At 36.0% G+C, this 12,930-nt stretch overlaps 1 protein-coding gene across 2 annotated transcripts in view; it reads right to left on the bottom strand.

Moving 5' to 3' along the window:
• Nucleotides 1-355: 355 nt before the first annotated feature.
• Nucleotides 356-12,930, bottom strand: part of LOC311294982 (uncharacterized protein) — a 52,222-nt gene continuing 39,647 nt past the window's right edge. Inside the window, exons 7-9 of one of the 2 annotated variants that reach the window (XM_084416141.1) lie at nt 9,427-9,552; nt 2,787-2,830; nt 356-2,711 (exon numbers count right to left, since the gene is read on the bottom strand). In XM_084416141.1, the coding sequence (XP_084272267.1) occupies nt 2,179-2,711; nt 2,787-2,830; nt 9,427-9,552 (703 nt within the window). In that variant the 3' untranslated portion in view covers nt 356-2,178. Of the gene's footprint in view, nt 2,831-9,426; nt 9,553-12,930 lie in introns of both variants that reach the window. The other variant, XM_084416140.1, reaches the window with a different exon arrangement.

Below are 12,930 nucleotides of genomic sequence, written 5' to 3'. Positions count from 1 at the left end.
TGAACTCGCAGTTTATTTTGGGTGAACCCAAATTAAATATTAGCCCTTTAATATCTGGGCTTCTGGTTGTGGGAATATTGTTAGTCTCATTTAAATGTCATGAAATATATTTGTATTGGTGAATGACTGTGTGTGGATGTGAAGGCAGTTGTTCATCTGATAACAGGGTTTATCATTTCTAGGTTGGGATGATTCACCTTTATTTCCTAAATCTCCATCACTGAAACATCTCGACTCTGTAATTCTTCTTTTAGATTCTCACAGAACACACAAATCATTGAATCTCCAGGGAGTGTGGAGTCTGTGTTAAGACTGTGTTCATGATTTTATTCATTCTTTTAAGGCAAGAAGAATATACAACTTTTATAAAGAACAATTTATTAATATATGCAATATCTGATAACATCAATATCATTTAGGCCTAGCTGACAGATAACAGAAATTAAGAATCAAAACAAATGCAATCAATCAAATACATTTACTGTAAGTGTTTACTGTAAGTCAGGGTGGTTTAAACTAAAAAAGTTATGCATCTGACATCGATTTACATAATTACTTCTTTTCTCTCGCAGTAATGTGTAATGTCTTTTTCAAACATCTTTAATGACCCCATTAAATTATAAAGATCTTTGTGAATTCTATATAACTAAAATGAGATTATCTTCTGAAAAACATCTGGATTCCACATGTATAAAGTACCAGTGTTCAGTGGCGAGGGTGAAACTGAGCAGAGCCGATCATGAAGACAACCGTCCCAAAGATCATTTCATCAGCGCTATAAACCCCTCTGATGAAGGACCGGTCCAGTGTCCCAGAGTGTCCTGAGTGTTTGCTAGGCGGTTGCTATGGTTTCCATAAATTATATGCATTAAAACAAGTTCAACAGTTTCATGAAGATCAGCTCTGCTCGTCTTCCTCACAGAATCAACAGAGTCAAATATATAATAACATATTTACACAGAGAAACAACAAAAACCCAGAAAACATCCTCTGATATTCTTAATATCATCAACAAGATCTTCAAAACAACATCAACAAATGTTCAGACACAACACACACACACACACACACACACACACAAACACACACACACACACACACACACACACACACACACCAGGACAGTGAGTTTATACACTGATCACAGAAAACACACACAAGAGAAGAAACAACAACAGCAACACTTTTTGTTTTTGATGTGTGTGTTAGTCAGTGTGTGTGTGTGTTTAATGTGACATGCGACTTAGTGTTGAGTGTGTCTATTATTTAATGTGACACAGACACAATCTGAATAATAAACTGTAAATCCAGCACAGAGGGGTTCAGTGAATGTGGTGTTGAGTGTGTGTAAGTGTGTGTTTCAGTCAGTATGTGTGTGTGTGTGTGTGTGTGTGTGTCAGTCACTGATCCTGAATCTGTGATTCTGTCTAGAGTTCAGTGAGTGTGTGTGTGTGTGTGCGTGTCTGATCTTGAACCTGTGATTCTCTCTGGAGTTCAGTTGTCTCATATCTGACACTTTATTAATAAATGTTCAACAGTTTCTATTCAAACTCTCTCTCTCTGTCGTTCTCTCTCTTTCTCAGATTCAGATCAACACAATAACTCGACAACAAAAGTGACCAAACAAATGAAACTGGAAACAGAAACTCAGCGGCTCGTCTTCCTCTTCTGGAAACAACAGATGATCAAATATATTTAAAGAAACAACAAAAACCCAGAAAACATCCTGATGATATTCTTATTATGATCAACAAGATCTTCAAACCAACATCAACAAACGTTCAGACACAACACACACACACACACACACACACACACACACAGCAGGACAGTGAGTTTATACACTGATCATAGACTAACACACATTAAAAACTGTGTTGCTGTTCTTGTTTCTTCTCTCGTGTGTTTTTCTGTGTGTTTTAATCAGTGTGTGTGTTAGTTGTATGTGTGTGTGTCAGTCAGTGTGTGTGTGTGTGTGTGTGTGTGTGTGTGTATGTGTCAGTCAGTCGTGTGTGTGTGTGTGTATGTGTTAAATGTGACACAGAGACACTGAAGAGTTAACATTATAAAGTCTAAATCCAGCACAGAGGGGTTCAGTGAATGTGGTGTTGAATGTGTGTAAGTGTGTGTGTGTGTGTGTATGTGTCAGTCAGTCGTGTGTGTGTGTGTGTGTATGTGTTAAATGTGACACAGAGACACTGAAGAGTTAACATTATTAAGTCTAAATCCAGCATAGAGGGGTTCAGTGAATGTGTGTGTGAATGTGTGTAAGTGTGTGAGTGTGTGTGTGTCAGAGACGCTGTAGAAGGACAGAGTGCCGGCCGACACGTCCACACACACTCCTACTCTCTTACAGGATCCTGAACCAGCAGAAACATCAGTGGAGTTATTATTGTGATAGACAGTGAATCCGTGATCAGAGCAGCTCAGACTCCAGGACTTCTGATTCCATCCAAACCAACAGTCACTCCTTCCTTTCCTCTTGATTCCTTTATATGACACTGATATTTCAGCATCTCCACTCCATTCAGCCTCCCAGTAACAGCGTCCAGTCAGACTCTCTCCACACAGAACCTGAGGAACATCATCAAATCTCTCTGGATGATCAGGATACGACTGACTCTCTTCCACACGCGTCAACTTTCTGTTCTCCTCAGACAGAACGAGATCAGTGTGTGCTGTGTTTGGATCCAGTGTGAGATCAACGGCATCTGAACACAAGAACACACACATTACAACACCAACATTTACAACAACACACACTAAATCTGTGTTTCTGGACTTACATTTGTGTAATTTTGACATCATGAACTCTCCTCCGTGATCCACACTAGAAAACACACACACACACACACACACACACACACACACACACACACACAGAGAGAGAGAGAGAGAGAGAGAGAGAGAGAGAGAGAGAGAGAGAGAGAGAGAGAGAGAGAGAGAGAGAGAGAGAGAGAGAGAGAGAGAGAGAGAGAGAGAGAGAGAGAGAGAGAGAGAGAGAGAGAGAGAGAGAGAGAGAGAGAGTTATTACACAAAAACAGAAGTTTCTCATATTGTGAACACAAATTCTCGGTTTGTTTCTCTTTCTTTCCTTTCTTTCTTTCTTTCTTTCTTTCTTTCTTTCTTTCTTTCTTTCTTTCTTTCTTTCTTTCTTTCTTTCTTCTCTTCCTTTTTTTCTTTCTTTCCTTTTTTTCCTTCTTTCTTTCTTTCCTTTTCTTTGTTTCTTTCTTTCTTTCCTTTTTTCTCTTTCTTTCCTTTCTTTCTCTTTCTTTCTTTCTTTCTTTCTTTCCTTTGCTTTTTTTCTTTCTTTCCTTTCTTTCTCTTTCTTTCTTTCTTTCTTTCCTTTTTTCTCTTTCTTTCCTTTCTTTCTCTTTCTTTCTTTCTTTCTTTCTTTCTTTCTTTCCTTTTTTCTTTCTCTTTCTTTCTTTCTTTCTTTCCTTTTCTTTCTTTCCTTTTCTTTCTTTCTCTTTCTTTCTTTCTCTTCCTTTCCTTTTCTTTCTTTCTTTCCTTTGCTTTTTCCTTTTCTTTCTTTCTCTTTCTTTCCTTTTCTTTCTTTCTTTTTCTTTCTTTTTCTTTCTTTCCTTTTCTTTCTTTCCTTCTTTCTTTCTTTCTTTCTTTCTTTCTTTCTTTCTTTCTTTCTTTCTTTCTTTCTTTCTTTCTTTCATGTAGGGTTAATTATGAATGACTGTGTTTGTCAGCTAAAGGTTCTCATCAGCACAAAGTCTCTTTAAGCCATTTCACTCCACAGACATTTCTGAAACGCTTCTCTCTTTGAATGGGGAAACATCAAATTCTGCAAAGCTGTTTGCCAAGCTTATTTCTAATTTTCATATTTGAAATCCCCAAATAAATTCTGACAACAACTGTCTCATAAATGTTGTTTCTAAATACTCAAATCATGACAAAAGCTTATTTTTCAGGCTGCATCAGTTCAGGACACTGACTGTTTCTTTAGCAACCAGAGCTTCTAACAGCAGCAGTGATGCGATCACTTCACCAACTGGCCATTGGCTCTTTTATTTAGAAGGCGGGACTTATTACACTATATTGTGTGTTGCAGTTTCTCCCATTTATAGTAATATGAGTGAACCATCTTTGTGTATATAAAGTCTTTGACAGTGCCTTAACTGATAAACATGGGAGTAAATACAGTATATAGTTGAATCTGTAACAGTGTAGGACTGTTTAATAGTGATTGTGAAGTAGGTTCCTGAAACATTGTGTCTGCATCCAGAATGAAGAAACAAGTTATTGTTTATCTGAGAGAATTAGAGTGATTTCTGAAGGATCATGTGACACTGAAGACTGGAGTAATGATGCTGAACATTCAGCTTTGATCACAGGAATAAATTACATTTTAAAATATATTACAATAGAAAACAGTTATTTTAAAATAATATTTCTGTTTTTACTGTAAGGCTGAACAAATAAAGTCAGCCTTGGTGAGCAGAAGAGACTTTTAAAAACATTTTAAAAAATCTTATTGTTTCATACTTTTGGCCAGCAGTGAAGGACAAGTGCTTTAAAGAACGAATGGATGGACAATATTTACTAAAAAAAGAATTAGAAATAAATAATTTGAAATGAATCAGTATGAAAAATAAAACAATATGAACCTGCTAAAAATAATCAGGAAAAAAAATTATAATAATACTTTGTTCTTGTTTTTCTTTTTCTTGTGTTCTCTTTAAGTTTAGATCTTGATTTATATTTCTCTTCTTTGTGTTTGCTGGTTTGTCTGTGTTCATTCAAATTGTGTAACACACACCTAGTCATGGATTATCCCACTTACACCATGGTCACTTTACAGTAATGACAAGTTAAAGCTGTCGTTGATGTTTGCAGTGCATATATTCACTGTAAGTGTAAAAATACAGTTATTTTCATTAGAGACTGCAGGTCATTAAATCTTGCATTCTGCTTTAAATCAGACAGAGATGAAGTAGTGTCTGTTCTCAGTCGTGAAATGATTTGATCCTTGTTCACAGTCTTCATGGAAACAAATTGAAAAAGAGATTTTCCAATCCACATGCCTTTCTTACAGGACATTAGGGCTGTCCCCGACTATGGATTTTCATAGTCGAATCAGAATCGTCAAGTGCCTATAGTCGACTAATAGTCGAATCATGTGTATGGGGGCGGGGCTTTAACATTTCAAAAATGTATAAATACATTTTGCATCAATAAAACTAAGAAATAACATAAATAACCCCAGAAAGGCCACACTGCAGACAGGATTTACATTCCACATGCAAATCAAATTAAATCGGCTAAATTAATGGCTGCGCAAGCAGGCTCTAAGTACAGCACAACATCGATGCACCGAAAAAATAAACAATTAATTTACTAAGTTAAATTAGAACAGAATATACCTTTCTAATAAATAAAAATACAAAACGAAATAAATCAGAATCAAGTCACAAGATGAGGAGCAAATGTGTGCAAAATGCCTAAAGTGCAGGGGAACATATATTCAAAACACAAGCCACAAATAGTTAGATTAGATAACCCTGACAGATCAATAAATAAAATAAAAATAAATTATTACAATAACGAAAGTTAGTCAGAATTTTCAACTTTGTATTTTTAGCTGCAGAAACAACAATAAATGCTAAACTGGAGTGGCAGTCTTTTTAGCTAAAAATGTTCACAGCATCCAAAAATCTAATTAGAACCGGCTGAAAGTTTTGAAATCACTTGTACCCAACCTGATCGAGAGAACAAATCCAGTCTTTCACTCCGTTGGAGTCCGTTGGAGTCTTTAGTGCGCGCGGATAAAATACATTCTAAACCACTTAACGTGAAAAACGTTTAACGACTTAATCTCCTAAAATAGTTAAATTAAAATATGAAAACGCTTTACTAGGAACGCATTGCGGCCTTGTTAACGTTGGCCGGCAGAAGTGCGATCATGGTTTTCCTGATGCTAAATCCAGCCTTGGAGAATATCCTTTCTGATGGTGTACATCCACACTTTAGATTTTCTTATCCCAGACATTGTTAAAGATTTAAATCCTTGCCGCCAAGACGCTCCTCTGTCGGTCACGGATTGAAAGTGAAACTTAAATCTGTCACAGGGTGTTTTGATTTATTCACGCACATTAAAAAATATTTATTAAAAGCTTCTTTCTTTGCACATTTTTATATACAACATTATCATAATAGGCTGAATATTAACGTATTGACAGAAAACCGGTAGTTCTTTGTGAAATCAGACATTGAGCGCCCTCATATAGCCAAAGTGGCATGATCCTCGTTTCATAACACCTCTGCGAAGATTCGACCGTGAGATCGGTAGTTGAATCAGGCTCCTCCTATCGAAGCATCGAATCTTCGACTATTTGGGGTCACCCCTACAGGACATGGTCATTATATTATGAGCCTATATTATCCCAATCATTTCATCTATTAAAAATGATCCACAGAGCACAATTAACCACACGCATCCGACATGTTACGTATTTATCACTTAATCTTAATGTAATTGTTTGATATACTAAATCTGGATCTTTCATCAACCCTGCTAAACCCATCACTTTAACCAAGGGACATTTTATTGTTGACTGTAAAATAAGCAAACACAATGTGAAATTAAACTTTTGTTTCAGAGCACACTGGAGCATTACTGATGGAACATTACATGCTTTCTCATTTATATTTGATAGACACAACACTATTAATAAAGCCTAATTTTATCAAAAGTAACTTTTTTTTCTTTTCTTTTAAATTTCAGTCAAAACTGTAAAATTACAAACAATATCTGCAAAATTGTAATCTGTAAAAACAACTCGGTTGTTATTTTAAATATTGTGCCATTAATGACAAATTACAGTAATTCTCATTTTTATACAGAAAAAAAAATCTGTATTATTTATACAGTATTTTATTCGGTTTTCTTAAATTACATACAAATGTATGTAAAATTACACAAATAATCGCGATAATTTGCAAATCACCACCAGATGGTGCAAAGGTGTCCTCTTTCACTATTCACAAAGAGGACACTATTCACACTTGTGTGTCCTCTTTCTTTTGTGAATTAATGGTAAACCACTTTATTTCAGTGTGACTAATGTGCAATTTTGACTCAAATTAATTCACTATGATCATTGTATCACTTTTTATTATAAACCTGTGGTAAAACATGGACGCTTGGGTTTTAGTAAACAACAAAAATGCCAGGAAACGGTCGCTTTTATCATGTTCGTTTTGCGATCTCGCTGCTTCCAGTGATTTCTTTCTGATTAGTTTTCTGATAAAACTTCCATTTGTTGGTGAAATCTTGGCCCGACAGTGGAAATGCAGCTTATGATGTCTCGTCTTTCTCTGTAATTATTCACAAAGTCGGCAAGTGTATGATGCCTGCAGTTTAAAACCAAAGCAATGAACTTATGCTGAGTTAATGCCATAAATACTATAATTTTAAAGATATGGAAACCCATGACGTTATACTCGGAGCGGTTCATGGCTCAAATTTATGCGTTTCCATCTCGACACTATCAACGGCGAAATGAATCTGCAGCAGTCAGGTGTACAGGTCAGAGCTGTTTAAGTTGTTTATGTTCATTATTATTGTAATGTGATGTGCTTTGAGACATGAGATAATTTAACGCCTTCTCTTGTGATGCTTTTGTTTGCTCTCTGCTGTACGCGTTCATGTGTTTTGAAGGAGGCTTGGCTTTGGAGACGCTACAATAAGTATCAATGAACTATATATTTACTCTAGGCAGCACTAGTCACACTAAATAATAGTCAACACTAATAAGAACAATTAGTGCAGACATTTAATATGCATTGATCTGCAAATAAGCACAATTTGTATTACCAAATTGTATTATACACCATCAAAGCTTTAAACTTAAATATACTAAAATATCAATTAAAGTTACTGACAATTCAAGTGTGCAAACAAGTGAAATAATATACCAAATAGTTTTTTAAAAATGAGGAAAAATTATATTTGTGTAGCTAAATATGAGGCAACGTACAGATGTCATATGGGGTATAATGCGTTAACATCTTAAGAAAAAACTATGCAGAAATACTACTTTTATATTATTTGAAACAACTACATCAGCAGGGAAGATGTATGGGCATTAATTTGAGTTATTTTACTTAAAATCGCAGTGACACATGAATGTGGAAATTTAAGCATTTCAATGGGATTAAATGGCCTTTCACAGCATATTTACTTCACAGATATATGACAGTCATGATCTAAATATGATTTTCATTTACAAAAATAAATACTAAAATTCGGCATTACTAACTTCATTTTCACACCATCAGTCGCATACATGTTCAAGTTCCGGCGACTGGATCTTGCCTCATTTTGACCGGTTCATTTGAATCAGTGAGTTGTTAGGTGTCAGACTTGAAGTGGCGCTGTGCAGACCGATCGCTGTATGACATCAAATTACTGTGAGAACGATTAGAGAACAGACGCTCCATATGTGTCCGAATCGCTCTCGCGGTAATTTGATGTCATACACTGATTGGTCTGCGCAGCTTCAAGTCAAACACACAGCTGTTTAATCAAGGACAGCTGCAATCGGGTCAGTCTGATTCACAAATTAATTGTTCAGTGTGACTTGTGAACTAATTCCACAGGTTCATTGGATAGAATCAGTTCGTTCATGAATCAGACATGACTTTTGTTGGGGCATGTGTCAATTTCAGCTCGAAATAACAACAAACAATATGTTTTTATGAAATATAATGGAGTAAAAATTATATTATGTTTTGGAATGTAGTGATAGTAATTAAGTAGGAATGAAGTAAAAATAAAAAATAAAATAAACATTTTCGTAAAAAAAAATTATATATATATCGTTTTCAAAATAAAAATACTTATAAGGTGAAGTTGCTCTTCTGATGACAGGATACATTTAAGGGGTAGGGGGTAATCACATTTGAATGCAAGCTCGCTTTTCACTTTCGCTTTTTAATTCTCGATCACGTGTAGCCTACTCTGTGTATAGGGAGCATTTTACAAGATATAGACATTAGTCAATGGATCTGTTGTGCACCAAATCCTATTCATCATAAATTCCTAAATTCATCATATAGAGAATCTGAGCTTCCATCCAGGACAAAAATATAGTTTTAAATATAATGTAAAGCTCAATGTCAAATGAACATTCAGATGTTTTTTTTGTTTTTGTGAGTGTGTTTGTTTTTTTAATGCAAATAATGTTCATAATGCTCTCAGACGCCTAATGAAGCACAACATCTGGCTGGGCACCCAAAGCGAGATTTATTTTACAAGTAGATTACTTTAATAAATAAACTGACTTTTTTTTATTATTAAATTGCAATCTTTTTTTCATAACTAAAGAAGCATCTCTTGACAACAACAAAAACAATGGCAAATTCTCTCACATATATACACAACAGACAGGAGGATTGTTACTGCTCACATACTTGTCCAGAGTCACAGGTCCGGGGTGACTGTAGCTCAGACCCAGCTCTCTCAGGTGTGAAGGGTTTGATCTCAGAGCTGATGCCAGAGCAGCACATCCTTCCTCTGTCACCATACAGCCAGATAACCTACAACAACAATAAGTGTTCATGTTAGTGTGCTTCATTTTTACAGATAATATACAAAGGATGCAAAGCATATGGTCTGTGGAACACAACTGGACCACCCGATCATTCCATATGACCCGCAGGCCAAGTGACTGAAATGTAATACAGTTGCAGAGTTACACACACACACAAACACACATACACACACACACACACACACACACACAGTTACTTATATATCCAATAGTGGTCCGTTTTGTGCTAAAGTGGTTGTACTAAACTTAGGCTCAGTCATGAATATGTTCATACGGTTATTTGAATATGTGTAGTAGTTTAATTCACTGTTGTGATTTAGTCAGGCAGTCAGTCACTAACTATAGATAGGACCCAGACTGTGCTAAGGTCCTGGATGCTGACGCAGTTTAGTAAAAGCATGATCATTATTATTAGTGCAAGACAGAACTAAATAATTGTAGCTTTCCTTGCTGTAACAAATGTGCTTTATAAACACACAGTTACAGGAGCCAGAGAAAAAAACTAATGTTAAAAGGTCAAGGGTCAAGAGCCTAACTAAAGCAACATATCTCCATCATGGTGACTTCAAATGAAACTATTTTCATTAAAACAGAAATGGCAGAAATAAGGTCAATCTAGTTAGTATAAGTGAAGCTGGTAATGTTGTTTGTTGAGTTGTTCAATCCTCCTCTGCTGAGATCTTCACAGATTTAATGTCTTTTATCTTCAGCTGATTTCATCTGATTTTCTCTCTCTCTTTTCTGTTCTTGTTTCTCTTTCCTTTGTTGATTCTGCTTGTTAATAGCAGGTGTTTATCATTAATGCTCAATCATCACTTAATTATCCCACTAACTTCAGCACTGCTTCAAAGGTACTTTAACACTCAGTAGTGTGCACACACGATTACTAGCCAGTGTTAATTTAACATGAGCATTTTGCTGTGTACTATTACATAAATCTTACCCGTTTCATTCATGTATGACGGACAAATATGATTCACATTCAGTTTATTAATACAGTTATACTAACACTTCAGTTTTGTGTAACACTTCAGTAATCCAGGGTCATAGCACTTGCATATTGTTGTCCTACTGTTAGTGTAACTGCTTCTATTGTTCTCATTGTTCCAAGTCGCTTTGGATAAAAGTGTCTGCTAAATTAATAAATGTAAATGTAGTTACATAAATCATACCCGTTTCATTTATGTATTACTGACAAATATAAATCACACTCGGATTATCAATTTGTTCATGTTAAAACGATGTAATCCTAATGGATGGAAATTTTATATGCAATTAAAATACATAAATGTAGACAATTGTTTTTTTTTGAGTGTAGCTCCTCCTAAAAGGACATCACTTAATTGTTCTGATCAGACAATCTTTGGAGGTTGCCACTGGATATTAATTAGCACAGAGTTCAAGAACCATATTGATGTATTGTTACACCCCTAATAATGTCTACTTTTTTTTTTTTGTTACAAGTTAAATTATAATGAGAGGATTTGATATATCAATATGGATCTTGCACGTGTGTGCAGATCTCAGCACTGGACAAAAACCCTGGCGTTTAGAGCGGTGAAGGGATTCTAACTTAAAAAACGTCTTATTGGCCACTGTGCTCAAGAAAACCTCAGATATGTTTGTGATTGGCTACATTGCTTAATGCTGCAAAATACGTTGTAAATAGAAAAACCTATTTATATTAGTTTCGACGCCCTTAAGAGCACAATCACCAAATCTATTTATGTTTATCAGTTTATGATCAGTATTTGCATGAGTGCAGAATTCAGTCAGAATTCAGAGTTCAAAACTTAGTTTTGTTGCTGGTGTTTCAGCCATTACTAATCTTAACGTCTCTGATTGGCCATTGCGTTCATAAGCTCAACAGAGTCGTGTGGGATTGGTTACAGTGTGCAACGCTGTAAAACGAGTAATAAGTATGATGCAAAATGAGCAGATCTAAATTTAATGCCGCAATCAACACTTTTCATTTAATTTTCTTTTTCACTTTATTACTAGATTTAGTTTAAATGTGCAAGTGCATTTTTGACCAAAGCCCCTGTTAATTTTTTGGCTAAGTCTTCCCCAGCCTTACACACGCTACACCTATGGTTAACTGTTTGATAATATTAGTGTTGTGTCAATTCATGGTTACAAGTTGTACTGAGCACTCCAGCCTAGATTCACACAGGATACTCAGAGCACTCCCAAACTGCAGGGGGCAACCATGCAACCGGAGTTGGTGGAACCAACTTCTAGGAAGTGCTCTTGGGACCATGGGTGCTTCTCAATTCTTATTTGTGCATCCTCGTTTCCTCTCCTCGCTTCCTTTCCTCGCGTCTCAGCTCCGCCCCCTGTAGGATGCGAGGGAAGGCTGCAAGGAAAAGACGCGAGGACGGAGGGATCGAATGAAAGCTTTTTTTATACATTGGAATCCTTGATCACTCGAGCGTCACTTCATCGCGTCATCAGCAGCGCTCAGAGGATCTGCCCTCATGTTGTTGAAATTAGTTTATTTAAGAAATTCATAATAAATAATAATAAAGAAAGATACCCTGTTGAAATATGTGAGGTGTGTGGTTTATATAAACTGCAAAAGTAAAGTATAAATCAAAATGATTGTGACCGATGTGAAGGGGGAGGAGAATTTATACGTGCGTCACGTTTTAGTCGATAAAACTCTTCCGCAAAGGATACATCTGTGTATCCTCGCTCATGACTCCTCTGGAAGCCTCCTCAGTCCTCGATCCTCGACTCCTCGCGGTGCAATTAGAGAATTGAGATGTCCTTCAAGATGGCTGTGCTCGATTGGTTTCCGGGTCATAGGATGGAGGACGGAGGAGAGAGGAGACGAGGAGGGATATTGAGAAGCACCCCATATTTACCTGCGCACCCACAAGGAGTGCATGGCATTGAAATGTTTGGTAAGAGCTCAGTTGGCCCTCTCACCCGTTCCTGAAGAAAGATACTATGACCACAGCTCCTGATCATCCAAAGAGGCAACTGGTAGGACAGAATGTGATTGAATGTGTTTGATTGTGTTGAGTTCATGCTTCTATATGACTTTTGCTTGGTTGTAACATGCAATTTAAATTAAATAGTGAAGACTTTATTATGTGAACATAGAACTTGACAGAAGTAACGTTACTCTAAGCATGTGTATTGTTTAATTATTATAAAAGTTTAATTATGGGATTGATATTTTAATTATTAACTATTAGAGATCTTAGGTTAATCAATGATTTGGTTTGGTTTGAGGATTCAGTAACATTTATTTATTATTACTTTGAGAAAGTGGTATTGAGATTTATTTGTAACTAATTCATGTTTTGTTTGTGTATCTTAAAGGTTATCAACCTATTCTGTTCCATCCCAATCTATC

This window comes from Rutilus rutilus (assembly GCF_951802725.1).
Source record: "Rutilus rutilus genome assembly, chromosome: 1".
NCBI lineage: Eukaryota > Metazoa > Chordata > Actinopteri > Cypriniformes > Leuciscidae > Rutilus > Rutilus rutilus.
This window is presented reverse-complemented; position numbering and strand designations above follow the sequence as displayed.